This window comes from Pelodiscus sinensis, chromosome 25 (assembly GCF_052426305.1).
Source record: "Pelodiscus sinensis isolate ZL-2025 chromosome 25, ASM5242630v1, whole genome shotgun sequence".
NCBI lineage: Eukaryota > Metazoa > Chordata > Testudines > Trionychidae > Pelodiscus > Pelodiscus sinensis.
Window position 1 is genome coordinate 10,030,126 of NC_143076.1, and position 24,627 is coordinate 10,054,752.

Here is a 24,627-nt window from a genome sequence, read left to right on the forward strand (position 1 = left end):
GGGGGAGTGCTTGGAAAGGACATTAGGGGACAGTTTCCCACACTGCTGAGAGAGATGGGTAGAACCTGTCTATCGAGCATCTTCCCCTTTTTCTCCGGTGCCCCCTCCCGGGGATTGCATTCCCTTTGTGGTGGGGAGCCACACGCTATGCACACAACCCTGTATCCCACCACGGGGGAAGGGGCTGCTGACACTTGTCACTAAAGCAAGGACCATCGTGGCATCTTAAGAAGGTGGCTAAGGTTCAAGAGATGGCAAGGTATGACTGGTGGTTGTGGGGCACAGGCATTTAGCCCCATGTGCTGAAGTCTTGCTTTTCAATCTCTGTGTCCAAACTTGATATGAACTGAGAAGCAAATTGTGATCTATTGTATTGCTTCCAAAATGCAGACAATAGACTGTGCTTCCCAAGTATCTGACCAGCTTCCCCCACATCTTCCAAGCTGACACAACTTATTCATATTGCCATTACCTTTACAATTACAAACTCCTTCAAGTATGTTTGGCTGCTCCCAGGGAGACAGCATTCTCAAGCTCCTCAGAGCAGATTGTGACAAGAGGGAAAAGCCCTGTATCCTGGAAATCGTGTGGCATGCAGAGAAGCTAGCAAAAACTAGTGAATATTTCATCATTGCCCCCTCCTTCCTCCCCAACCTCTAGTTTGATCCTACAGTTTGCCAGATGTCATGTGGGAGTCAACAACCCTGTCACATCTCATTCCAGCAAGAGGTTTCTAAGCACGGCAGCTTTAATAACCCCAAGTGATGGCCTATCAGCACATTATGAGTTGTAATCAATAAATCATGTGCGAGATGTGGCTATGTAGGCCAACTCATATCTGTGTTTTAATGTCGAGATTGTAAGAACATTTTTGAGTGTGGTCGCTGAACTGTTCCACCTCCTCCGTGCCTAATTAAGAGTTGTTCTTGGCTCACAGTAATTGCAAGAAGAATCTAGTGCTATTTGTTTCAGTCAACAGAGGGAAGTGGAATGAAGAAATTATCTGAAACCTTCTTTAGCCATGCAGCCTTTGCTGCCATCTATGGCTTTGCTAACCAAGCATGGGGCTTAGACCATTTATAAAACAAACTGCCCGTTTCCTTTAAAAATGCCACGTGACTTGTGAAGGACAATTTCAGTTCTTATCCGGCACCTTGCAATGTTGGCTAGCCTCACACGACACCTGCAGCCATCTGACTGCATGAGAGTTTCAGCTTATTTTTTTTAAATGAAAGTTTTAGCCTTCTTGGGGCCAGAACTGAGAAATGTGAATCTTAAAGTTCCAAGCACCAGAGGACAAGACCAAAGTAGTTAATCTTAAAAACGTCTTCCTTATTTTAAACCCAATCTCATGGTTCTTTTTGCAGGAGGAGGAGCAAGTTCAATTGACTTATGATTTTTGCGTGCTTGGGATTGGCAATATCCAGTCCCTAGAACTATCGGGTTGGAAGAGACCTCAAGAGGTCATCAAGTCCAACCCCCTGCTCAAAGCAGGACCAACCCCAACTCAATCATTCCAGCCAGGGCTTTGTCAAGTTGAGACTTAAAACCTCCAGGGATGGAGATTCCACCCCCTCCCTAGGGAACTCATTCCAGTGCTTCACCCCCTTCATAGGGAAATAGTTTTTCCTAATATCCAGCCTAGATCTCCCCCATTGCAACTTGAGACCATTGCTCCTTGTTCTGTCATCTGTCACCACTGAGAACAGTCTCTCTCCATTCTCTTTGGAACCTCCCTTCAGATAGTTGAAGGCTGCTATCAAATCCCCCTCACTCTTCTCTTCTGCAGACTAAACAAGCCCAAATCCCTCAGCCTCTCCTCATAGGTCATGTGCTTCAGCCCCCTCATCTTTTTTGTTGCCCCCTGCTGGACTCTCACCAATGCGTTCACATCCTTGCTGTAGTGTGGGGCCCAGAACTGGACGCAATACTCCAGATGTGGCCTCACCAATGCGGAATAAAGGGGAATAATCACTTCCCTAGATCTGCTAGCAATGCTTCAACTAATGCAGCCCAATATGCTATTAGCTTTCTTGGCAGTTTCGGGCACCTTGGGGGAGCACAATTTTTCAGGTCTGCCATTGACTATTATTTGGAGCCAAGTACAACCTTGACTTGCAGCATTGACTGGGAAAACACTGTACAAATGCACACAGATGTTCAGCTTCTCAAGAGCAAGCACTTGCTGCTCCCATGAACTCTGGGTAAAGCCCCAGATGTTTGCTGGACACAACTAAAATCACCATTTAAATCACTCAGTTTCCAAAAAAATTCCTTGATGTGAAACAGCTTGAGGCTTTGTAAGACTAGTTTGAAAACTTGCAACTTTAGAATAAACTGTATAATGAACTAAATATGGCTTTTCAGAGTTTCTCCTCAGAGGGTATCCTTTTTGAAGTTCATAGAACCGCTGCAGGTAAAAACAAACTCTTGCGGCTGAAGATCCTGATTCTGCACACACTTAACCAGCTATGTTCCTTTACATACATGACTAGCCCTCTTGACTTTATTGGGGTGACTCTCATGCTTAACATTTAGCATGTGCTTAAGTGTTGGTAAAAATTGCATTTTAGCAGCATGACATCTTTATCACTTCAGAACAAGACTGCTGCATTGCTAACAGTGAAAAGTGATTGAGACTCCGCAATAAGTTTGTTTAATGTATTGAAACTTTTTTTTATCTAGGCCAAAGTTTACAAACTTAGGAGCCTGAAGACCTAAGTTTAGGCACCTAAGGGTGGAGATTTCTCCATGGTGCCTAGGAGGATGGCTTCTACACTACAGGCAGTCCCCGACTTACGCGAATCTGACTTATGTTGGATCCGCACTTACGAACGGGGCTTTTCTTGCCCCAGAGCTCACGGGCGGCGGGTTGCCACCCGTGTCCTCCGGGGCGAGAAAAGCTTCTCCCGGTCTCCCTGGTCTGCTGGGGGGGGGGGGTCCAGCAAAGCCGCTGGACCCCCCCAGCAGACCAGGGACACCCGAGCAAAGCCGCCGCCTGGGCGGCTTTGCTCCCAGGCAAACGAGCAAAGTCACCCAGGCGGCGGCTTTGCTCGGGTGTCCCTGGTCTGCTGGGGGGGTCCAGCGGCTTTGCTGGACCCCCCAGCAGACCAGGGGGACAGGAGCAAAGCCGCGGAGCACGCCCGCAGGGGGACAGCCCAAGCGCACCCGGGCTGTCCCGCTGCAGGCGTGCTCAGCGGCTTTGCTCCCCGTCTCCCTGGTCTGCACCAACCTGGACGCGCCTGAATCAGGACGCCTGGGGCAGAGCAGCGGGGGTGCTGCTGGGTTGCTCCAGTAGCGCCGAGGAGCCGCGCTACTGGAGCAACCCAGCAGCACCCCAGCTGCTCTGCCCCAGGTGTCCCCAAGTCAGCCGCTACTGAAACTGACCAGCGCTGACTACAGGAAGCCCGAGGCAGAGTTGCTCTGCCCCAGGCTTCCTGGAATCAGCCGCTGATTCAAAAAGTGGGCACCCCCAGGCGAGCACCATATCGTCACATGGGCAAGTTGGGGGAGGTGAAGCTGGGCAGAAACCACAGCCGTCAGGCAAGGGCCTCTCCTCTGGAGGAGCAGTGGTCTCCACCTTGGCCTGGTTCCTCTTGGCGTGGAGCCCTTCTCCCTCCCGTGATGGTGCTTAGAATATAAGAACACAAGAACGACCATATTGGGTCGGACCAAAGGTCCATCTAGCCCAGTTCTAGCCCAGTATCCTGTCTGCCAACAGTGGCCAATACCAGATGTCCCAGAGGGAGGGATTACAACAGCTAATCCTCATGCAATCCCTCCCGTCACCCACCTCCAGAGAAACAGAGGCTAGGGATTCCATTCCTACCTATCCTGGCTAATAGCCATTGAGGGACATAACCTCCATGAATCTATCTAGATCTTTTTTCAATCCTGTTAAAGTTCTAGCCCTCACCGCATCCTCTGGCAAGGAGTTCCACAGGCAGACTGCACTGAGTGAAGGAAAACTTTCTTTTGTTTGCTTTAAAACTGCTGCCTATTAATTTCATTTGGAGATCCTTAGTTCTTTTATTGTGGAAATAAGTAATTAACTTTTCCTTATTCACTTTTTCCATATCAGTCATGATTTTATAGACCTCTATCATATCCCCCCTTAGTCTCCTCTTTTCTAAGTGGAAAAATCCCTCTTAATCTCTCTTCACATGGGACCCATTGTAAACCCCTAATCATTTTTGTTGTCCTTTTCTGAATCTTATCCAATGACAATATATCTTTTTTGAGATGAGGTGACTACATCTGTACACAGCATTCAAGATGTGGGCGTACCATGGTTTTATATAAAGGCAATAAGGGTATGTCTACACTGCCACCCTAGTTCGAACTAGGGTGGCTAATGTAGGCATTCAAAGTTGCAAATGAAGCTCGGGATTTAAATATCCCGGGCTTCATTTGCATCTTGCCAGGCGCTGCCATTTTTAAATCCCCGTTAGTGCGGACTCCGTGCCCGCGGCTACACGCAGCACGGAGTAGGTAGTTCGAATTAGGCTCTCTAATTCGAACTACCGGTACTCCTCGTTCCACGAGGAGTACCGGTAGTTCGAATTAGAGAGCCTAATTCGAACTACCTACTCCGTGCTGCGTGTAGCCGCGGGCACGGAGTCCGCACTAACGGGGATTTAAAAATGGCGGCGCCCAGCAAGATGCAAATGAAGCCCTGGATATTTAAATCCCGGGCTTCATTTGCAACTTCGAATGCCTACATTAGCCACCCTAGTTCGAACTAGGGTGGCAGTGTAGACATACCCTAAGATATTCTCTGTCTTATTCTCTATCCCTTTTTTAATTATGCCTAACATTCGATTTGCTTTTTTGACTGCCACTGCACACTGAGTGGATGTTTACAGAGAACTATTCACAATGACTCCAAGATATTTCTCTTGCGTAGTTGTAGCTAAATTAGTCCCCATCATATCATATATATATAGTAGCCCAATGTCTGTGACTCTTAACGCTGGCTGTTCCCTCTGGGCGGCGCTGTTGCCTCCTGCTATGGCGCTCAGCTGACTTCTGTGCTGCTCAGCTGGGCCGCCACGCGGGAGCAAGCAGTGCAAGCGGCTGTTTGGGGTCTGCGCTCCCCATGCAGCACGGAGGTGCTGCATGGGGAGCACGGGGTCCAAACGGCCGCTTGCACTGCTTGCTCCCACACAGCAACCCGGCTGAGCAGTGCAGAAGTCAGCTGAGCACCACAGCGGGAGGCAATAGCGCCACCCAGAGGGAACAGCCAAGGGGCAGGGCCTGGACGAGCATGCATCTCTGATGTCAGGAAAGGGTGCCGGATTCAAAAGGAGGAAAGCGGAGCGGACACAGAGGAGAACGGAGGAGGTGGGGAGGAGGCAGAGGACAGCAACAGAGAGAGTGAGAGACACACAGCCGGAGGAGGAGAAGAGAAACACAGGGTGAGAGGCGGGAGGTAGAGAAGAGAAAGAGAGAGAGAAGGAGAGAGAGGCAGGAGGTGGACGAGAGCTGAGAGAGAGAGAGAGGGCGAGGCAGTAGGAGGAGAAAAGAGAGAGAGACCATTTGCACCGCTTACTCCTGCGCAGCGGCCCGGCTGAGTGGTGCAGAAGTCAGCTGAGTGGCATGGCGGGAGGCAAAGGGGGGCGGGGCAGTGATGTACACACCCTGGGGGCGGGGCCTGGACGAGTGTGCATCCCCGACGGAGACAGAGGAGAGTGGAGAGAGAATGAGAGGCAGGAGGGGGAGAAGAGAAAGAGAGAGACAGAGAGAGAGGCAGAGGGTGGAGGAGAGCTGACAGAGAGGTGAGGAGGCAGGAGAAGGAGGAGAGAGAGAGAGAGACGGAGCAAGAGACAGGAGGCTCAGGAGAGAAGACTGATGTTGAGGAGAGACCTGAAAATCCCATTTTATGACGGGCTAATTGGCTAGTTGTATTTATAGTTGGGATTATTTTTTTCCAATGTGCATTACTTTATATTTATCAACATTAAATTTCATTTGCAATTTTGATGCCCAATATCTTAGTTTGGTGAGATCTTTTTGAAGCTCTTCACAGTCTGCTTTGGTCTTAACAACCTTGAGCAGTTTGGTATCATCTGCAAATTTTGGCCACCTCACTGTTACCCTTTCCTCTAGATCATTTATAAATAAGTTGAATAGGGTGAGTCTCAGGACAGACCCCGGGGGGACCCCACTTGTTATCTCTCTCCACTCTGAAAACTTACCGTTTATTCCTGCCCTTTGTTTCCGGTCTTTTAACCAGTTATCAATCCACAAAAGGACCTTTCCTCTTATCCCATGACAACTTACTTTACTTAAGAGCATTTGGTGAGGGACCTTGTCAAAGGCTTTCTGGAAATCTAAGTATACTATATCCACTGGATCCCCCTTGTTCACCTGTTTGTTGATCCCCTGAAAGAACTCTAGCAGATTAGTATGGCATGATTTCCCTTTACAGAAACCATGTTGACTTTCCCCCAACAAATTATATTCATCCATGTGTCTGACAATTTTATTCTTCACTATAGTTTCAACTAATTTGCCAGGTACTGATGTTAGACTTACTGGTCTATAATTGCCAGGATCACCTCTAGAGCCCTTTTTAAATATTGGCATCACATTAGCTATCTTCCAATCATTACATAGGGAAACCGATTTAAAGGATGGGTTACAAACCACAGTTAATAGTTCCGCAATTTCACAATTGAGTTCTTTCAGAACTCTTGGGTGAATGCCATCTGGTCCTGGTGACTTGTTACTGTTAAGTTTATCAATTGGTTCCAAAACTTCCTCTAATGTCACCTCAATCTGGGACAATTCCTCAGATTTGTCTCCTAAAAGGAATGACTCAGGTATGGGAATATCCCCAATATCCTCAGCCGTGAAGACTGAAGCAAAGAATTCATTCACCTTCTCCAGTATGACTTTACGATCTTTGAGGGCAACTTTAGCATCTCCATCATCCAAGGGCCCCACTGGTTGTTTAGCTGGCTTCCTGCTTCTGATGTGGTCCTTTTATTTTCCTCACTAGTATTTGACTTCCACTTTTTATCTGTCACTGCTTCTTTTACCTGATTAAGCCACGGTGGTACTTTTTTGGTTCTCTGACTGTGTTTTTTAATTTGGGGTATACATTTAAGTTGTGCCTCTATTCTTCTTCTTATATGCTTCTCCTCCTTACTCCATGTGATGAGTTATCAGGCTGGACCTGTCTCGCCGTGGCAATCTGGGTGAGTGCCTGTGAGAGCCCTTGGGTGGGAAGGGGAGCAGGCTCTTGCTATGCCTAGGAAAGGGAGACAGTGTGTAGTGGAAAGAGCCCCCGGGCACCTTGCCGCATGTTCCTGCATGTGGGGGAGGGGGGTAGGATCCCTGGCCACAGAATTTGTGGAAGTACCACAGCTGTCTGAAGGAAGAGTCCAGCTACTGTGGAAATTGTGCACCCCTAGGGAAAGCCACTGTCCATAGCTGCGAATTGTCCTGGCATTGGCTTGGCGATGGTCTGAGTTCATTAGACTCTGTACCAGAGTCCAACGCGTGCTGAACCGCCACAGAAGTCCAAGGAATTGCCACTCTTTGGTCAGCTTGCCTCAGGCAGGAGGAGGATGTATTCATGGTGCATTTGCTGAGTTCTAGTTCCAATAAGTGTGGTGGGAGCAGGATGCTGTGCCTCAGAGCTGAAGTCTCAGGCTATGACCTTAGGCATCTGGAATAGAAATTAGAGATGGGAAAGACCTTTCCAGTCCCATCCAGCCTGCCCTGTGAAGGCCTGAGCAGGACTATTCCACACATCATGCTTGAGGAAAGCTGAAAGCCAACATCTCTTCCCCCCTGGCTCGAGTGGGTCTGTCCTCTTCCTACCCACTAGCAGGAAGGTTCGCCAAGCCAGTGGGTAGAGCACTGTTGGGACTGGGGGGATCCTGTTGCCCTGGGATCTAGATTTGCAGGGATCCTCTCCTGCCTTCGTTCCTGCTCTACCAGACACATGGCATCAGTTAGGGCTGCTGGCCACGCAGCAGGGATGGCCAGGCTGGGTCTCTGAGTATTGTGATCTGTAGGCTGAAGGGAGACACTGTCTCATCCCCCCTCATTCAATCAGAGCTCTGCATGAGCATCCCCAAATCAGATTGGCTCCACTAAGTCAACATCCCACTGTCCCATGGTCACCTCATGTAACGCAAGAACCAAGGGGTGTCTGACAACATTAATAGGCAGCAGGTTTAAAACCCACAGCAGGAAGTGCTACTTCACACAACACACAGTTGCCCGGTGGAACGCCTTCCCAGGGATGTTGTGAAGACTGAAAGTGTCACTGGCCTAAAACCAGAATCATACAAGTTTGTGGAGGATGCATCCATAATGGCCCTCAGTCAAGAGGATCAGGGGTACAACCCCAGGGCCCAGATATCCCTGAGCCTCAAACTGCCAGAAGCTGTCTGCATGACAGGGGATGGATCTCACAAAAGTTGCCCATTCTCTTCATTCCTTCTGAAGCACCCCGCACTGGCTGCTTTCGAAGGCAGGGCATTGGGCTAAATAGACCATTGGTCTGACCCAGTCTGGCTGTTCTATGCGTTCTCTCCCTGGTGAATGATACAGACCAGAAGTGACCACAGCTGGAGCTGGGACAGAGGATGCCTGGTGGGTGTCTTGTGCACATACTCAGAGTCAAACTCATCCCCAGATTTGGAGTCCGGAAGGAATCCCTCTCCTCCCCCGTCAGATGGGCAGGGATATTTGTGTTTTTTGTCCTCCTCTGTGGCATGGGACTGGGATCATCTGGGCATGGACTCCTAGAACCATAGAGTGAGAGAGTACCACAAGGGACCATAGTGTAACCCCCTGCCAAGCAGCAGGATTCGTTGTGTCTGACCTGCCCTAGATAGATGGCTCCAGGCTCCTTTGGCGACCTCCTCTAATCTCCCAAGGCCACTGTTGCCTTGGCCTGCTCTACTGACCTTTGGGGAGTTTTCCCTGAGATTTATGTCTCACCGATGGCTGGGGCACATTGGTCTTTGCTGTCTGCCTAAGAACTGAAAAGCTTTGGTCTGGCAGAAGTGGCTGGGTCAGTGTGCGGGGGACGGGGCGAAATGCACCAGGTCAGACTGGCTGGTCCCCCTCTGCCCTGGGGAACTCACAGGCCTGCCAGGTAAGGGTAGGGATTTGCTGGGTGCTTGCACCCAGAAGTTCTGCGCCTGAACTCCTGTTCTCAGGGGGGTTCTGTCCAGGTGGAACCTTGCTGCTGCTCCATCGGGGCTGTGACGTTCTGACAATCTGCCCCTTCTCCAAGGGCAGGGGTATTTGGAGGGATCCCTGCAGCCAGGAGTTGCTCGCCTGTGCAGAGAGGGAAACTTGCATCCTCCTGGGAGCCAGCGGCCCCTCCCAGGGAGCCACTTTAGGGGGTGGCAGCTTTGCTCTGCCCATGGCAAGGCCTGTTTGCTCCCAGTGCAGGGAAGTTTCAATATTTAATTTGGAATCAGGCCAGTAAATTGGGAGCCACTTCCCTTCTGCTCCTGAGGGAATAAATAAATCCGAGGGCCTGGAACAATAATGGGAAAAGCCTCCCCTCCCAGCCAGCCCCCTGGGTTATTTACAAAGCCTCTGTTCTCAGCTGATTAGTCTCCGGTGCGGGAATGAGTGCTATGGGGCCCAGTGAAGTCTTATCGCCCTAACGGGGCAGTGGCTGGGTTTCCATATCATCTGGGAGCATAACTGGTGACTGTACTCAGCCCCCTGTGGCCCTTGTGGACTGTCAGGCTGGGCACTGACAGGGAGCAGCCATTCACTAAGGACACCATCAGCCTGGGTTGCTCGTGCCTGTCAGCTGGTCGCTTCCCTGCCAAATGGCAGCTGAAGTCTGGTTTCAGAAACGTGCCTGCCTGGATCACTGTCCAGAGCCCAGCTTGTGTGCCTAGCGGCCTTTTCTTCTTGCTGGCAGTTCTTAAGTTCTTATGTTCTTACAATGGAGTTAGCTATTCTTAGGGGATGAGTCCACCCTACCGTGCCCGGAGATGTTCTCTAATTTTTCCCAGCCATACACACACAGGGCGCGGCCTGCAGCTTTCCCCAAAGGAGCCGTCACTAAGCAGAGTGGAGGACATGGGCACTGTGTGTAACCTGTCATTCAGTGTGCACCTCAGCAGCGACAATTCCCTTCCACTGGTCACATCTTGGAATCTGTCATCTTCCGGAGAAAGCCAGTTATCGCCAGTGGCAGCACTTCCTGACAAGAAGCTGAAAGGAATGGTCAGGAAACGTTACTTCTTTCTGGGAAAGGCAGATAGCTGGAGCAGTCTAAAAATACCCCGGCACATGGGTGAGCTTTTGGCCGGTGACATAGAAAGCAGTTTGCAGTGGATTCTGCAGGCCTCTGATTTGGAGAGACAGCTGGAGCTTTGGGCACCACTATCAGCGCCTCAGATTGGGTCTCATGGGGTGTGCTGCTCTCTATGGAATCCCCTGCTTCTTTCTCCTCCCCATGCTGCTGCTGCGCAGTGGAGCACCAGAGGCCCTGGTGTAATTGCAGGGGCTGAGAAGCAGGTTCCATGTGCGACTGTACAATGTTTCCTTCCACCACTTTTAACCCCTCGCCCCATGCTCTTGAATAACATCCATGCCCTGTATGCTGTAAGACAGGCTGTGGGTTTGCATTGCCCTAGCACTGTATTCTGAGATTAACCCTTGTCACCTTCCTCTGTTATGCTGGACAGAGCCTTGTGTCAGTGCATGCAGACAGTAACTGCCTAGGGAACCATCTCTGGGGTGCACCCTCCTCCCATCTCACTGTGCTACTCTTAGTGCCCACCTGCCGTGGGCTTCTCTGGATAAAGGAGCTTTTAGGGATAGTCCCCGTCCCTAGTTATCTTTAATAGGACCATCTGAGAGACGGAGGTGAATGTATGCACATCCCAGTTAGGTTTCTTCAGCGTTAGGGTGAGCTTGATTTATTGCTACTGTTTCTCCATTCATGTGTCACAAAATATCATGCCCCAAATTACTCCAAGTCCCAGAGGTTTAATGGAGTCTAATGTTCATGCCCAGACTGTGTAAACCTGGGGCCTGGTAGGAGCTGTAGTTAGGACACAAGATTGGGATGAAATTGCTGAACACCATGTCCCTAGGTTCTGGGTGTGGGTGCAACTCCACTGGTGAAGAGGGCCTGCTCCAGGTCTCGGAAGCAGGGTCTGAAGGATGCATCAGACTGGAAGCCTCTGTACAGGAGGAATTTCACTGTTTGCAGCCCTGTCTATGGCCGAGAACTTGTCTATATGGGAGAGTCTGATTGGCTGGATCTACCTAATGATCCTGCCTTAAACCAACTCCCAGTCTGAGAGGAAGTCAAGTATCAGAGGGGTAGCCATGTTAGTCTGAATCTGCAAAAGCGACGAGGAGTCCTGTGGCACCTTATAGACTAACTGAAGTGTAGGAGCATAAGCTTTCGTGGGCAAAGACCCACTTCGTCAGATGCATGTAGTGGAAATTTCCAGAGGCAGGAATAAATATGCAGGCCAAGATCAGGCTGGAGATTGGATCCACCTCGTCATCTCCAGCCTGATCCTGGCCTGCATATTTATTCCTGCCTCTGGAAATTTCCACTACATGCATCTGACGAAGTGGGTCTTTGCCCACGAAAGCTTATGCTCCTACACTTCAGTTAGTCTATAAGGTGCCACAGGACTCCTCGTCGCTTTTGCAGAGTCTGAGAGGAGAGCAGCTTTTCCCCATTTAGCTCAAACCTCTTCTCAAGCAACAGCCACTAGGCTACAGAAGGACTCTCCTATTGGAATGCTAGGTCATGTCTATGCCACAAGTGCTGTCAACCCCAGATATGGTGGTGTAATGGCGTGTCGGGGATCCCTCGACCCTGCACCCCCATCCGCAGCAAGTTTGACTCCACCAGCCAGCAAAAGAGAGAGGATTTATTGCTTCTCTGAGATACAGCTCTGCCTGGATTCGATGTGGACATCGGAGTAAGAGGACTGGCAGCCTTAGAGCCCTTGGGGTGGGGGTACACAGGCCTCTGATTTCCCAGCACCTGATTTAGTCTCTTCTCTTCCCAGCCCAGACTGCCCCTTCTCAAAACCACAGAACAATCATCCCCCCAGGTAGCCACACCCCTTCCTTTGTTTAAAACCCTTCTCATGGCTAGGTGAGAAACCTCCGCTGGCCATTGCCTATGTGCTTCTGATCAGGGCGACCCCCCCCCACCTTGGGCAGTGCTTACAGACAGAGGCCAGTAGGGGGTCACCCATAGTACACACCGCAACCAGTGAATTCCCAACCAGAGTGGACCCGGGGCCACAAGAATAGATAGCACACCCACAGCGTCACAGGTGGTATACAGCTGCTGCAGCTAAGCTACCACTTGGATGTGCACGTGTTGTGTTGGTGGTGTGCAAACTCACCGGGCGCACTTGTATCACTGCAACATGCAGAGCTCCATAACTGTCCCAACATGCCCAGTCTTTTGGGAAGTTTTAGCATCACAGGATGGGACTGAAACAGGTTGTGCAGGAGTGACTGGGAACACGGGGCCAACTTGACAGTTTGCAACTGTCTCCCTCCCATAATGTCATCAGTATCCCATAATTTTTGCATCCTTTTCCCAAAATCCCACAAACTCACTTGGCCCCCTTCCTGCCTGCCGTCTCTGACAGAGGCATGGTGCCTGCACAGCTCTGCTCCAGCGTTACGAGTGTTGCAAGCAATGATATTAGAGCTTTGAGACGAAGTGAATGATGATCTCTTGAGGTACATCTACACAGCAGTGTAATTTCAAAATAACGGATGTTATTCTGAAATAACATAGTCCGCGTCTACACTACAAGCAGTTATTCTGACAGTCAAAAAATTATGTCTAGCTGGAGGGCTTCTTGCTCTGACTCCTGTAATCATCGTTTTACGAGGCGTAAGGGAAGTCAGAGGAAGAATGCTCTTTCTTGGACTTCCTGTGTAGACAGTCCCAAAAGCCAAAATACGCTATTTCGACTTAAGCTATGCAATTGATGTAGCTCAAGTTGTGTAGCTTATTTTGGCTTTAGCCTGCTGTGTAGATTTGCTCTTGGAGATAGATTGCTGGGGGCCACAGCATGAATCAGCTTAAGATCTGGGTGGCTGTCATGGAGCAGTTGCAGGGGGTAGAGTGTTGGTCCTGGGCACGAGAAGCAAGCATGATCTGGTGCCATCGCATCATCGTTCAGGTTGGGGATGCCAAGCCGTGGCTGCAGAACTTGTGGGTGCCATGTTTCTGGGTCTGCACAGAGCTTGTCCCAACCCACCAGTGCAGGGATAGCAAAGCGAGAGCTGCATTGACCGTGGAGAAGCAAGGAATGAAGGCTCTGTGGCAACTTGTGCCAACGGATTGCTACCAGTCAATCAGGAATCCATCTGGAGTCTGGACATGAACCACAGTGGCTGCTGTGGTGCAAATATTCAGGGCCATTAATCACCTCCTGCTCCACAGGATGGTGGCTCTGGGCAACATGAGGGCTGGTGGATCACTGTGGTTGCTTCATCAACGTGAATGTGGGCTGGTCAGGGAAGGTGCCTGGTGCTCCCCTCTCTAAGAACACAGGCCTGTTCAGAAAGCTACACACAGGGAATGTCTTTCCTGAACTATCTTTGGGAATGTTGCAACGCCAGGAGTGATCCTAGGGGACCCAGCCTACCTCTTGCTCCCCTGCCTCCCCAGCCACTTTGACAGCACCAAGGGACAGTGGAACTATTGGCTCAACAGGTGGAGGATGACAGTTGACTGTGCCTCTGGGGGCTTAAAGGGTTGCTGGCATTGTTTATTTACCAGATTGGGTGTAGGTGAGAAAAAGATCCCAGCTGTTGTAGCTGCCTGCTGTATGTTCTGTGAAGCAAAGTGGGGAAAGTTTCTGCTGGGCTGGAGCGTGGAGGTGGAGTGGCTATTGGCGAACAACCAAATATAAGGGCTATTAGAAATTGCAGTGTGGTGGTATTCAGCTCCAGGGGGCGTTGAAAAAACATTTTACTGGTGTGCCTGAGCAGCAGGTGTTGCTGTAGTGTGCTCTACACATCACTGTTCTTTTGTGGCCTATTGTAGCCTTTCTCATGCATCCCTTGAGTGTCCTATGCTGATGTTCCTGCAGCTGGTCTGTAGCTGGGCCTGCACGGCGCCTTCTCCCCACAAGCCCAGGGAGCCAGTATCTCCTGAGCGTGTATGGAGCATGGACCTGGCAGGGTCAGCTGGGCAGTTGCAGGCAGTTGTGGGGAGCTGCTAGATGCTCACCACCTCAGGTGGGCACCCAGGAACAGGCATTTCAGAAATTCAGGAGGCTTTCAAGGGGCAGGGTGCGTCTGGTCTCCTTGATGCTTGGACAGTGGCATTCACAATGGTGGCCAGAGTGGTCAGTGCGGGGCATCGTGGTACAGCTGCTTGAGGACAGTTGGGGTTGATGTAACTACAAATTGTTTACACACTCATTATGTCAACCTCAGTACGAGCCATGTATCTGCGCTGCTCACGTGGTGGTGTTACCATGGCAGCCCCTACAGCAACAGGAAGCAAACTGAAGTGTAGATGTGCACAGTGAGGTCGAGGCAAGCTGCCTTGGGCTGAACTAATTTTGTGGTGTAGACCAGGTCCAGCTGTCCACACTGGGGGCAGACCAGGATACCTAACAGACCATACGGCTGTGCAGACAGAGCCTGAGGGCGGGGCTGTAGGATCTGGAGCTGATTGGCTTGCACTGGCTGTTAGTCACACTGCAGTAGCGTCTGGAGACAGTGCTGCCCTGCAGCATCTGGACTCAAAGGCAGGTCCCTGACATCTCGCTGTGACAAATGGGCCTTAGTAGGGAATTCCGCAGACGATGCCTTGGAGGCACTGGGGGGGTCAATGTGTTCAAAGGGGCCACTCAACACCCATGGGTGCAGGGGTGGGTCTGACCAGATAGCATTTGCCCCTGTCACCTCACCCACTAACGTGCAGCTGCCACAGCCAATGCGAGTCAATGCTCTGCTCCTAGAGCACACTGGCATGTAGGAAATAGTGGAGCTATTAAATTCTGGCTGGGCCTTGCCTGCCGGAGCAATCACATGACTAATCCATAGTGATGGCAGGTAGTCAATGCCCTTCTCAGAGCCCTTGATGTAAATGGGAGTGGGCTCTGGAAAAGTACTGGCCAGGTGCATGGCTAACTGTCTGAGGGGTAGATTTGATGGCAGTGGGCACAGGACAGTGCAGGGATGGGACTAGAGAGCAGCCCCTGGTCCAGGCTGGGTGAGCCAGCCCCTCTCAGATGCTAGAGGAAGCAGAGGCCGTCGCTCTCCCCTGCCAACCATGCACTACTGACCTCACTAGTAGATTAATCCTCCTTGTGCAGGGTTGGGAAATAATCTCTCGGCAACTCCAGCAATGAAAGCCGCTCTCTGGAGCGGCGTTTTCCCTGGGGCTGCCTGCACGTTCCGTGGGGGACACTCTGAGCACTTCTGTCCCATTAACATCCATTGGTTATGTCATTGCCCGCGCCTCATCTGGCGAGCGCAGCCTGTGTTCTCTGCAGCTGTGAGCATCGCAGGGGCAAACAGCCCTTTGCTTTGGGCTCCCATGGAAACTAGTGCAGAGCTGTCTGTTTGCAGCATTACAGTGTGTGTGTGTGTGTGTGGGGGGGGGGTCTTAGTGTCCCTGCCTGGAGAGACACTACCCAGGGGAAACTGGATGAATTGACTAAGCTCCTGATAGGAAGGCAGAAGCCTGTGTGGTTACGACCAGACTGAGCGGAGACTCCCTCTTCACTCCCCTGTTCTCCCTGGCCTCGACTAGAGTCACTTAATCCCTATACTCCATGGGGCAGGGACACATTGCTTACAGACCCTGAGCTTGGGGGGGGGAGGGATGGGCTTTCAGTGCTATGGACCAGAGACCAGCAAATAGCAATCCAGAGATGAGCCTTAAAACTGGCCCTAGAAGAGGGTACTGTCAACATCCTCTGCACAGGCATGACAGAGAGCACAGAGCTGTCGGCTTCTGAGCCTCTCTGGGAAACGTTTCTATTCCAGGCTAGGAGACCTATGGAGAGGCTGAGCCAGCACCAGGCAATCTCTAGCACTTGCACTGGAGAGCCGATTACGCTAATTTTAGAAGGTTGCTAATTGCCGTGTCTGACAGTCGGTGCCTGGGAGGAGGCGGCAGCAAGGATTAAAATGCAAATCACACATTTACCTGACAAATGGCAGTGGAGCAAGTGGAGAGATTTCCCCCGTCCAATTGTGGTCATGTTGTCCCCATCCCAGCAACAAATTGTCTGGGACCAGGATAAGTTTGGGAGCCTTAGCCAGGATGACTGTGTGGCAGAGCCTGTTCCCTGGGACTCGAGAAGGTGTCTGTGCCCTCTACAGGGTCCCAGGCTGAGAGGCATGTGGCACAGGTACTACCAGGCTATCTGCTGCCTGCATTAGGCATGTCCAGGCGTAGGGACCACTGATACTGGACAGTCTCCAGAGAGAACTGCCAAGCTGAGGCTCTCAGATAAGGGCTCAGGAAATATTTAATTCTGGCCTTTTTTCTGCCTCTCAACCAATTTTCCACATGCTCAGGCAGCTCTTGTGGCAGTCAGAAAACCTCGTGCGACAAGGCAGGGAGGTAACATCTTTTATTGGGCCAATGTCTGGTGGTGAGGGAGACGCTTTCAAGCCACACAGAGTCGCCTTCCTATCTCTGACCAAGCTCTGTGTCCCCCGCCTTGTCTCTCTGACAGCCTGGTACTGACATAGCTATGGCACCGCAAACTGAAAATTCACTCCTGTCCCCACAGTGTGGGGCCGTGTCTAGACCTTGTGATCACCCAGCCTGGGAACCTGTGCCCTCCTTCCCCTTTCAGAGCTCTCCTGAAGTAGGGGTTTGATGTTCTGTTGGCCTCAATGCAGCCTTTCTTGGCCTGTTTGCCAGCTTTGTTCTCTGGTGGCAGGAAATCTGCGAGCTGGGCGCCGAGCTGCTCTGTTCTCTCTCAGTTCAGCTCTTGCTAAGGGCCTGCCTTGGGGAGAGCTTCATAAGTTCTGTGGGGGAAGATCTCTCATGTAAGTGTGCTGCTCCCAAACCCAAGCCCCTCTCTATAACCCGCGTCTGCTGGGTCATCTTCTCACGTTCTACCCTGTGTCGCCTTGTCCCTCCTGCCAAAGAAAGAGGCTGTTAGTAGCATGCTAAGGCAGAGAACTGCCTGAATGGCCCAGGAGTTACCTTTTCTGATAGTCCCCCATGAAGGCTGCTGCCATCATGCTGTGGTCCCACAGTGTGAATAGCCTTGTGTTCATTTGAGAGGTTACCTCCCCTTGCCCTGCATGTACCTGGCCACATGCAACAGGAGAAAGCAACAGAACTGAGAGGGTTTGGCCCAGCTGCTTATGCTGTGTCTCAGAGGGAGGAAGAGGCCAGAGTAAGGCAGGAACAAGCAGCTGGAGAAGCCTGCGGGAATGAGGCTTCAACCGTTATCAAACCAGCCATGAGTGCAGTTTCCTGTTGTTGTCGTGAGCATTTCCAGGGCTTTGTTTCTTGGCGGGGTCCTGTGGAAATGGCTGGCCTGATGTCAGAGCTGTTCCTGTGTGCAGGGAAATGTCTTATTCCCATTGTCTTGCATCCTCTTGCCAAATGCTTGGCCTTGGGAGCCCGGAAATCTTCCCCTTCCCCCCTCTGAAGGCAGGTGGCACCTCCAGGAGTGCCAACCCATAGCAAAGACATCCCATGCTGGTCTGGGGTGTGAGAGGGAGGAACCATGAGCTCTCACGCTGCCACCTGCTCTTGTGGTGATGCTCAGACTCAGTCTGGAAGCACATTTGGTTTTGCTAAATTTGGGGTGTGGGGGTGGCTTAGCCATTGGCTACGTGAGAAGGGGAATGATCATTGAACTCAGCAGTTCCACATCCATGTGCCTCTGGTCTGGCCTAGCATGTGATATATAATCCAGGCCTGTCTGAGGCCCAGTTCTGGAGGGGGCTCGAGTGCCTAATGACCCTGCAGAATCAGGGCTTCAGAGGGCCTAGTGAATCAGGTGCCCTGCTGATGGGTGAGACTCCTCCCAAAAAACCAGCAAATCCTGAGGTGGCAGCAGAAGGGGATTTGCAAGGGGACATGCTGGCGGAGCTATATGAGCTAAGTGCCCAAACAGTCAGTGCCAGTGGCCACTTGCATGCTGGCTGACTAGCCAGTCTGCTCAGCTAGCCCCACAGGTTCAAACTGGCCTTCCAAATACACTCAGAGGCTTCTTTCCAGGGCTCTCTAGCCACAGCCCTGTCTCCATCAGTGGCTTCAGAGGCAAGTGCGTGAGCCCCCTGGTGGACAACTGTGGGATAATGTGTCCATGTGGGATGTTTCTTCTGACCCTAGGCTGCTGGGGGAGGCTTGTGCCTTGTACCGGAGCCTTTGTCCCATGTAACTTTTATCCGATCTGATGAAGTGGGTTTTACCTAGACAGGCTCATGACCTAATATTTGTTAGTCTCTAAAGTGCCACAGGACTGTTGGTTGTTTGTGATTATCTCGCCAGTTACAACTGTGGATGGTCTCTCGTACACATAGCTATGTGCTGAGTATGAGTGGCCTTTCTCGCACTCCTGGCAAGGAGTTCCACTGGCTAGTTAAACAAACGTTAACACATTTTGTGATCAGTTTTAAATGTTGACTTTCATGTTCAGTGACTGTTCTCTTGCTCTTGCCTTGCACTGGAGGATCAATAAGGGTGCCAGTCCTATCTCAGCTGTTAATTATGTTACTGTATCATTGTCAGCTAACTTAGTGTAAATTAAAGAACTCCAATCTTTTCCATTTTATCATGTGGGAATGGTAGGGCCCCTCTAAATGCTGGTGTTTACACACATCCAGCTGCAGCAAGAGGATAAGCCGGAATGGACTGAACCCTCTGCCCCCTGTAAGGCAATTGGCATGTAGCCGAAGGCAGCCAGACATGTGTAGGACTGGCTGTAAAATGGAATGACTGTTTTCCCCCTGAGTCCCGGTGCTGGTCTTGATGCCCTCCCCTGCCCTGAAGAGCCAATGAATTGATTTCCATGCTTATCTGACAGCCCTGCCTGCCTGCCTGCTGTGGTCAGAAGAACCCTGGCTGATTGCAGAGGCACAGCCCTGAGAATCCACTCACGCAGCCTCATCCTTGCTGGCACAAATGTAAACACAGCTGATCAAGGTTTCTAAATAAATCACAAGGGAGCTGGTGCATTAAAATTTGCTGGACAACTTGTTCCTGGTCACTAGCCCCTGTACACAAGGCCTCCCACTAAGAGATTGTATCTGTGATGGGAGCAAACGCTGCAGTCAGGTTGTGTATGGAATTTAGACAATAGAAATGGCAGTGGGCAAAGCCCAAGGGCGATGTGATAACTCCCCTTCCCTTGTGGGCAAGCCGCCTCTCTCCTTGGCATCTTCCATGGCAGTGCAATGTCAGAAAGATGCAGAATAATTCCCAGCCAGTGAGATCTCAGCTGATGCTTTGCCCCGCAGCTTCTGTGTGCAAATCGAAACAGTTAGACTTGGGCTCATCACTATCAGGAGCCATTAGCTTGGAAGCGAAATGTTTCTGGGGGTGCCTCTACAATTAAAACATTAAGACCCCGGGAGAGCTGTGGCAGCCAGTCCCTCTCTGCAGTGCAAGTACAAACAGAAATATTTCCAGCAGGGCTGCAGATGGACAGATCCCCTGTCCGCAGCCCTCATGGGAAATGCATTTCACTTTTATGGGCTTTGGCAGTTCCCCTCCTATGGCTGTGATCAAAGAATACTATTGCTGTGGAGCCAGGATCCTGAGCCCTCCCAACTCTGGGCACATGTTAGCCAGTCCCTGTATTTCCAACTCTCTGCTTCCTCTCTGGCCTTGATTGTGTTTTTTTTTAAACCTCAGCTCCCGGAGCTTGGATCAGCATCTCCACTTTCAATGTAAAATCAGTAGGTCTCCCAGTTGCTGAGCGATGCTCAAAATGTGGCATAAGCACCCCTTCCAGACTCAGAAACTAGAAGGCAAAAGCCTGTGTGTTTTTAAAATGATCCCTTGAGTGTGAGCCAGCCACACTCACGACATTGGAACCCTCAGGACTGGTAATGCTGTGCCCCCTTCTTTTGCGCCTGGTGCGCCGCAAGACCCTGGGATCCCAGGAGATGCTGAGGGGCTCTGGTGACACTTCAGGTTTGAATGGTGCCCTTTAGCCATAGTGGGGTCCTGGTTCCTAAGTGGCAGACTGCCCCCATTGTACTGAATTTCTCTCTCTCTCTCCCGCTCCCTGCAGGTCTCTCGTCTGCACTGCTGGAAGTCCACGTGGGGCAAACGTCCGTCTCTACAATCCAAGGCCAGCGGGTGGTGTTGCCGATCTGGTACACGAGTAGGTCTCAGAGGATCCCCTATGTCTCATGGGTCTTTGGGAGACCAGGAGCCAATCGCTTGCAGGTAAAGGCAGGGGAGGTAGGGAGGGGAGATGCTTTGCTGAGGACCACAGGGTGCAAGTGGGGTCAACTGCTGACTGAGCTCCTCTCCCCTTGGTTCCTCACTGAGAGGGAGCTAAGAGAGCAGCTCGGTCAGTGGTGGAAACTGCAGCTCATTGGCAGGCAAGTGAATTAGGGTGGGTCCTGCAATGGCTGTTGGACACAGATCTGGAGCCTACCTGGCCGCATGCTCTGGAGCACACCAGCCCTCGGGCTGCATTGCACTGCTCCCCTTAGACTGGCCATTCAAGCTGGCCCTTCTCCATAAAATGAAGGTGGCCACTGTGGGACACACGGAAATATTTGTCAAGTTCTGTATAGGGCTAGTCAACTGGAGGTGGGGCTAAAACTCAGGGTCTCCCACTTTCCTGTCCCGGACTCACTTCCATGACTGGACAGTGCGGATTCCAAAGGCAACAGCTCGTCCTACTCAAACGTTTTCAGAATTTCTATGCAAGAGCAGTGCCATTTGGTCCAGGTGCGGAACCGCTCTGCCTCCTCCCAGAGAAACGCCACCCACGTTCACACATAGTTCTGTACTTTCCTTTGCCAAGTCCTAGAAAACAGAGCTTCCACCACCCCAAAGATGTCCCAGGTGCAGCTACAATACCTGGGCCTCCTCTGTTCCTGGAAATAAACTGCTGTGGGGAGACGCTTACTCCATAAGACGAAATGCCCTATCCCAGGTGTCGCACCACCTTGTGCAACCAGGAATGTGAGGCTGGAAGATGGGGTGTTTCTCACGTGCTGCTGACTCATGGTGCTGCACTGCCCCATTTAGACAGAGCCAGTTTGTTACCAGATGAGGTTTTATTTCCACATGCTTCCTCTGGCTCTGTGCACAAAGGAGGGTCTGTTGGAGGTATCTCCATGGGGAGTGGCGTACAGCAAGCTTACCAGATCAGTAGTGTATTACATGGCCAGTAGGAACCGGGGGTTTCCACTGCAGCCTCACCAGGCTGTGAGCAGCAAGAGGAGCCCAGAGGAGGGATTCTGTCCAGGGACAGCTGGGACTGGGCCAGGCGAATGCTGCACTAGAGAGGCTGGGGCAAGGGGAAGTGTTAGTGCTGCTTCCTCCTTGTGCTGTAAGTTCTAGCAGCCTGTTCTGCCACCCTCATGCCATGGTGTGGGCCCCTTTTAAAGCTTCCCTCCACCCCACGTTGTCATGGGTACCTGTCCTGACTGAAAGCCAGCTCTGGCACTAGGCCGGAACTTTGTGAGCACTGCACCAGAGAACACTGGGGGCTGCTCGGCCCTGGTTGAGGGGGAAGAAAAAAAAAAGGAAGCGGCCCCTTTAATTGTTGGGCCACTCTCCTGCACTCCCCCTCCCAAGCCGCATGTACATCTGGCGCTGAACTGGGAAGCCAGGAAAAGTGGCCAGCCGATCCAAGCGCTGTGACCCCCCAGGAAGGCAGCCACAACCCCAAAGGGGGTTGAGATCCATGGGTTGTGCACCACTGTTTTATTGCATGCAGTGTCGCCGTGGCTTCCCTATCACTCACATCAAGTCTTTGCTCTTGTCCTGACCTCTCTCAGCTATGCTGCTCCCTGCAAAGTCCTCGTTCACTCCATCCGAGTCTCCTCTTGCCTAGCTCTCCCATTCCTTACCCCCACATTCCTTATCGTCACAGTGGTAACTTGTGGAACTCCTTGCCAGAGGATGTTGTGAAGACCAAAACTTTAACAGGATTCAAAAAAGAACTAGATGCATTCATGGGGCATCAGTCCATCAATGGCTATTAGCTAGGCTGTGCAGCGATTGTGTCCTTAACCTCTGTGTATCAGACACTGGCAATAGCTGACAGGAACATAAAAACTGCCATACTGGGTCAGACCAATGGTTCATCCAGCCCAGTATCCTGTCTGCTGTCAGTGGCCAATACCAGATGCTCCAGAGGGAGGGATCACAACAAGTAATCCTCACGTGATCCCTCCCCTGTCACCCACCTCCAGAGAAACAGAGGCTACGGACACCATTCCTACCTATCCTGGCTAATAGCCATTGATGGACCAAACCTCCATGAATCTATTTAGCTCTTTTTTGAACCCTGTTAAAGTCCTAGTCATCACCACACACCCTGGCAAAGAGTTCCACTGATTGACTGTGCGCTGAGTGAAGAAAAACTTCCTTCTGTTTGTTTTAAACCTTCTGCCTATTAATTTCATTTGGGGTGTGTCTAAACTACATGGCTCCGTCGACGGAGCCATGTAGATGAGGCTGATCAGCAGAGGGAAATGAAGCCGCGATTTAAATAATCGCGGCTTCATTTAAATTTAAATGGCTGCCGTGCTCTGCCGACCAGCTGATCATCAGCTGTTTGTCGGCAGATCGGGGCAGTCTGGACACGCTGCAGTCAACAAGGAAGCCTTTGTCGACCGGCGCAGGTATGCCTCGTGAAACCAGCTGGTTGGCAGAGCATGGCAACCATTTAAATTTAAATGAAGCCGCGATTATTTAAATTGCGGCTTCATTTCCCTTTGCCGATCAGCCTCATCTACATGACGTCCAGTTCTTACCTTGTGGGAATAAGTAAATAACTTTTCCTTATTCGCTTTTTCCACACCAGTCATGATTTTACAGACCTCTATCATATCCCCCCTTAGTCTCCTCTTTTCTAAGCTGAAAAGTCCAAGTTTTTTTAATCTCTCTTCATATGGGACTTGTTTCAAACCACTAAACATTTTTGTTGACCTTTTCTGAACGTTTTCCAATGTCAATATATCTTTTTTGAGATGAGGCGACTACATCTGTATACAGTATTCAAGATGTGGAGTACCATGGTTTTATATAGAGGTAATAAGATATTGTCGTCTTATTCTCTATCCCTTTTTAAATGACTCCTAATGTTCTATTTGCTTTTTTGACTGCCACTGCACACTGAGTGGATGTTTCAGGGAACTATCCACAATGATTTCAAGATATTTCTCTTGAGTAGTTGTAGCCAAATTAGTCCCCAACATATTGTATTTATAGTTGGGATTATTTTTTTTCAAATGTGCATTACTTTACATTTATCAACATTAAATTTCATTTGCCATTTTGCTGCCCAGTATCTTCATTTGGTGAGAGCTTTTTGAAGCTCTTCACAGTCTGCTTTGGTCTTAACTACCTTGAGCAGTTTGGTATCATCTAAAAATTTTGGCCACCTCACAGTTACCCTTTCCTCTAGATTATTTATAAATAAGTTGGAAAGGATTGGTCCCAGGACAGACCCTGGGGGGACTCCACTAGTTACCTCTCTCCAGTCTGAAAACTTAACATTTATTCCTACCCATTGTTTCCTATCTTTTAATCAGTTCTCAATCCATGAAAGGACCTTCCCTTTTATCCCATGACAACTTACTTTACTTAAGAGCCTTTGGTGAGGGACCTTGTCAAAGGCTTTCTAGAAATCTAAGTACAGGAGGCCCCCACTTTACAATGGCAACCAGCAAGGTACCCCCCACTACGTCACAATTGCATCGCAAGTCGGGGGCAGCCTGTACACTATGTCCACTGGATCCCCCTTGTCCACATGTAGTGAAGTGAAGACTAGAACTTTAATAGGGTTAAAAAAAGGGCTAATAGATTAGGTTAGGTCCATCAATAGCTATTAGCCAGGATGGGTAGGAATGGTGTCCCTAGCCTCTGTCTGGAAATGGGTGACAGGAGAGGGATCACGTGCAGATTACCTGTTGTGTTCCCTCCCTCTGGGGCATCTGGTATTGGCCATTGTGGGCAGACAGGATTCTGGGCCTTTGGTCTGACCTATTATGGCCATTCTTATGTTCTTATGAATAGGATTAGTCTCAGGACAGACCTTTGGGGAATCCCATTAATTACCTCTCTCCACTCAGAAAACTTACAATTTATTCCTGTCCTTTGTTTCCTGTCTTAAGCAGCTCTCAGTCCACGAAAGGACCTTTCTCTTATCCAATGACAACTTAAGAGCCTTTGGTGAGGGACCTTGTCAAAGGCTTTCTGGAAATCTAAGTACACTATATCCTCTGGATCCCTCTCATCCACATGTTTGTTGACCCCCTCAAAGACAGGAGACGGATCATTTGATGGTTCCCTGTTCTATTCACTCCCTCTGGGGCACCTGGCATTGGCCACTGTCGGCAAACAGGACACTAGGCTGGATGCAGGGGCGGATGAGGGTGCCGCGGGGCCCAGGGCAGCACCGCGGGGCCCCGGGCAGCGAAATTTTGCAGTGCCCCTCCTTTGACATG

The 24,627-nt window shown here is 50.6% G+C and overlaps 1 protein-coding gene across 3 annotated transcripts in view; it reads left to right on the forward strand.

Annotated features, from left to right (window-relative positions):
• LOC102452929 (endothelial cell-selective adhesion molecule-like) overlaps positions 1 to 24,627 on the forward strand; it is a 66,757-nt gene that overhangs the window by 27,011 nt on the left and 15,119 nt on the right. For all 3 annotated transcript variants that reach the window (XM_075909737.2, XM_075909738.2, XM_075909736.2), the window contains exon 2: positions 20,223 to 20,380. In XM_075909737.2, the coding sequence (XP_075765852.1) occupies positions 20,223 to 20,380 (158 nt within the window). The remainder of the gene's footprint in view (positions 1 to 20,222; positions 20,381 to 24,627) is intronic.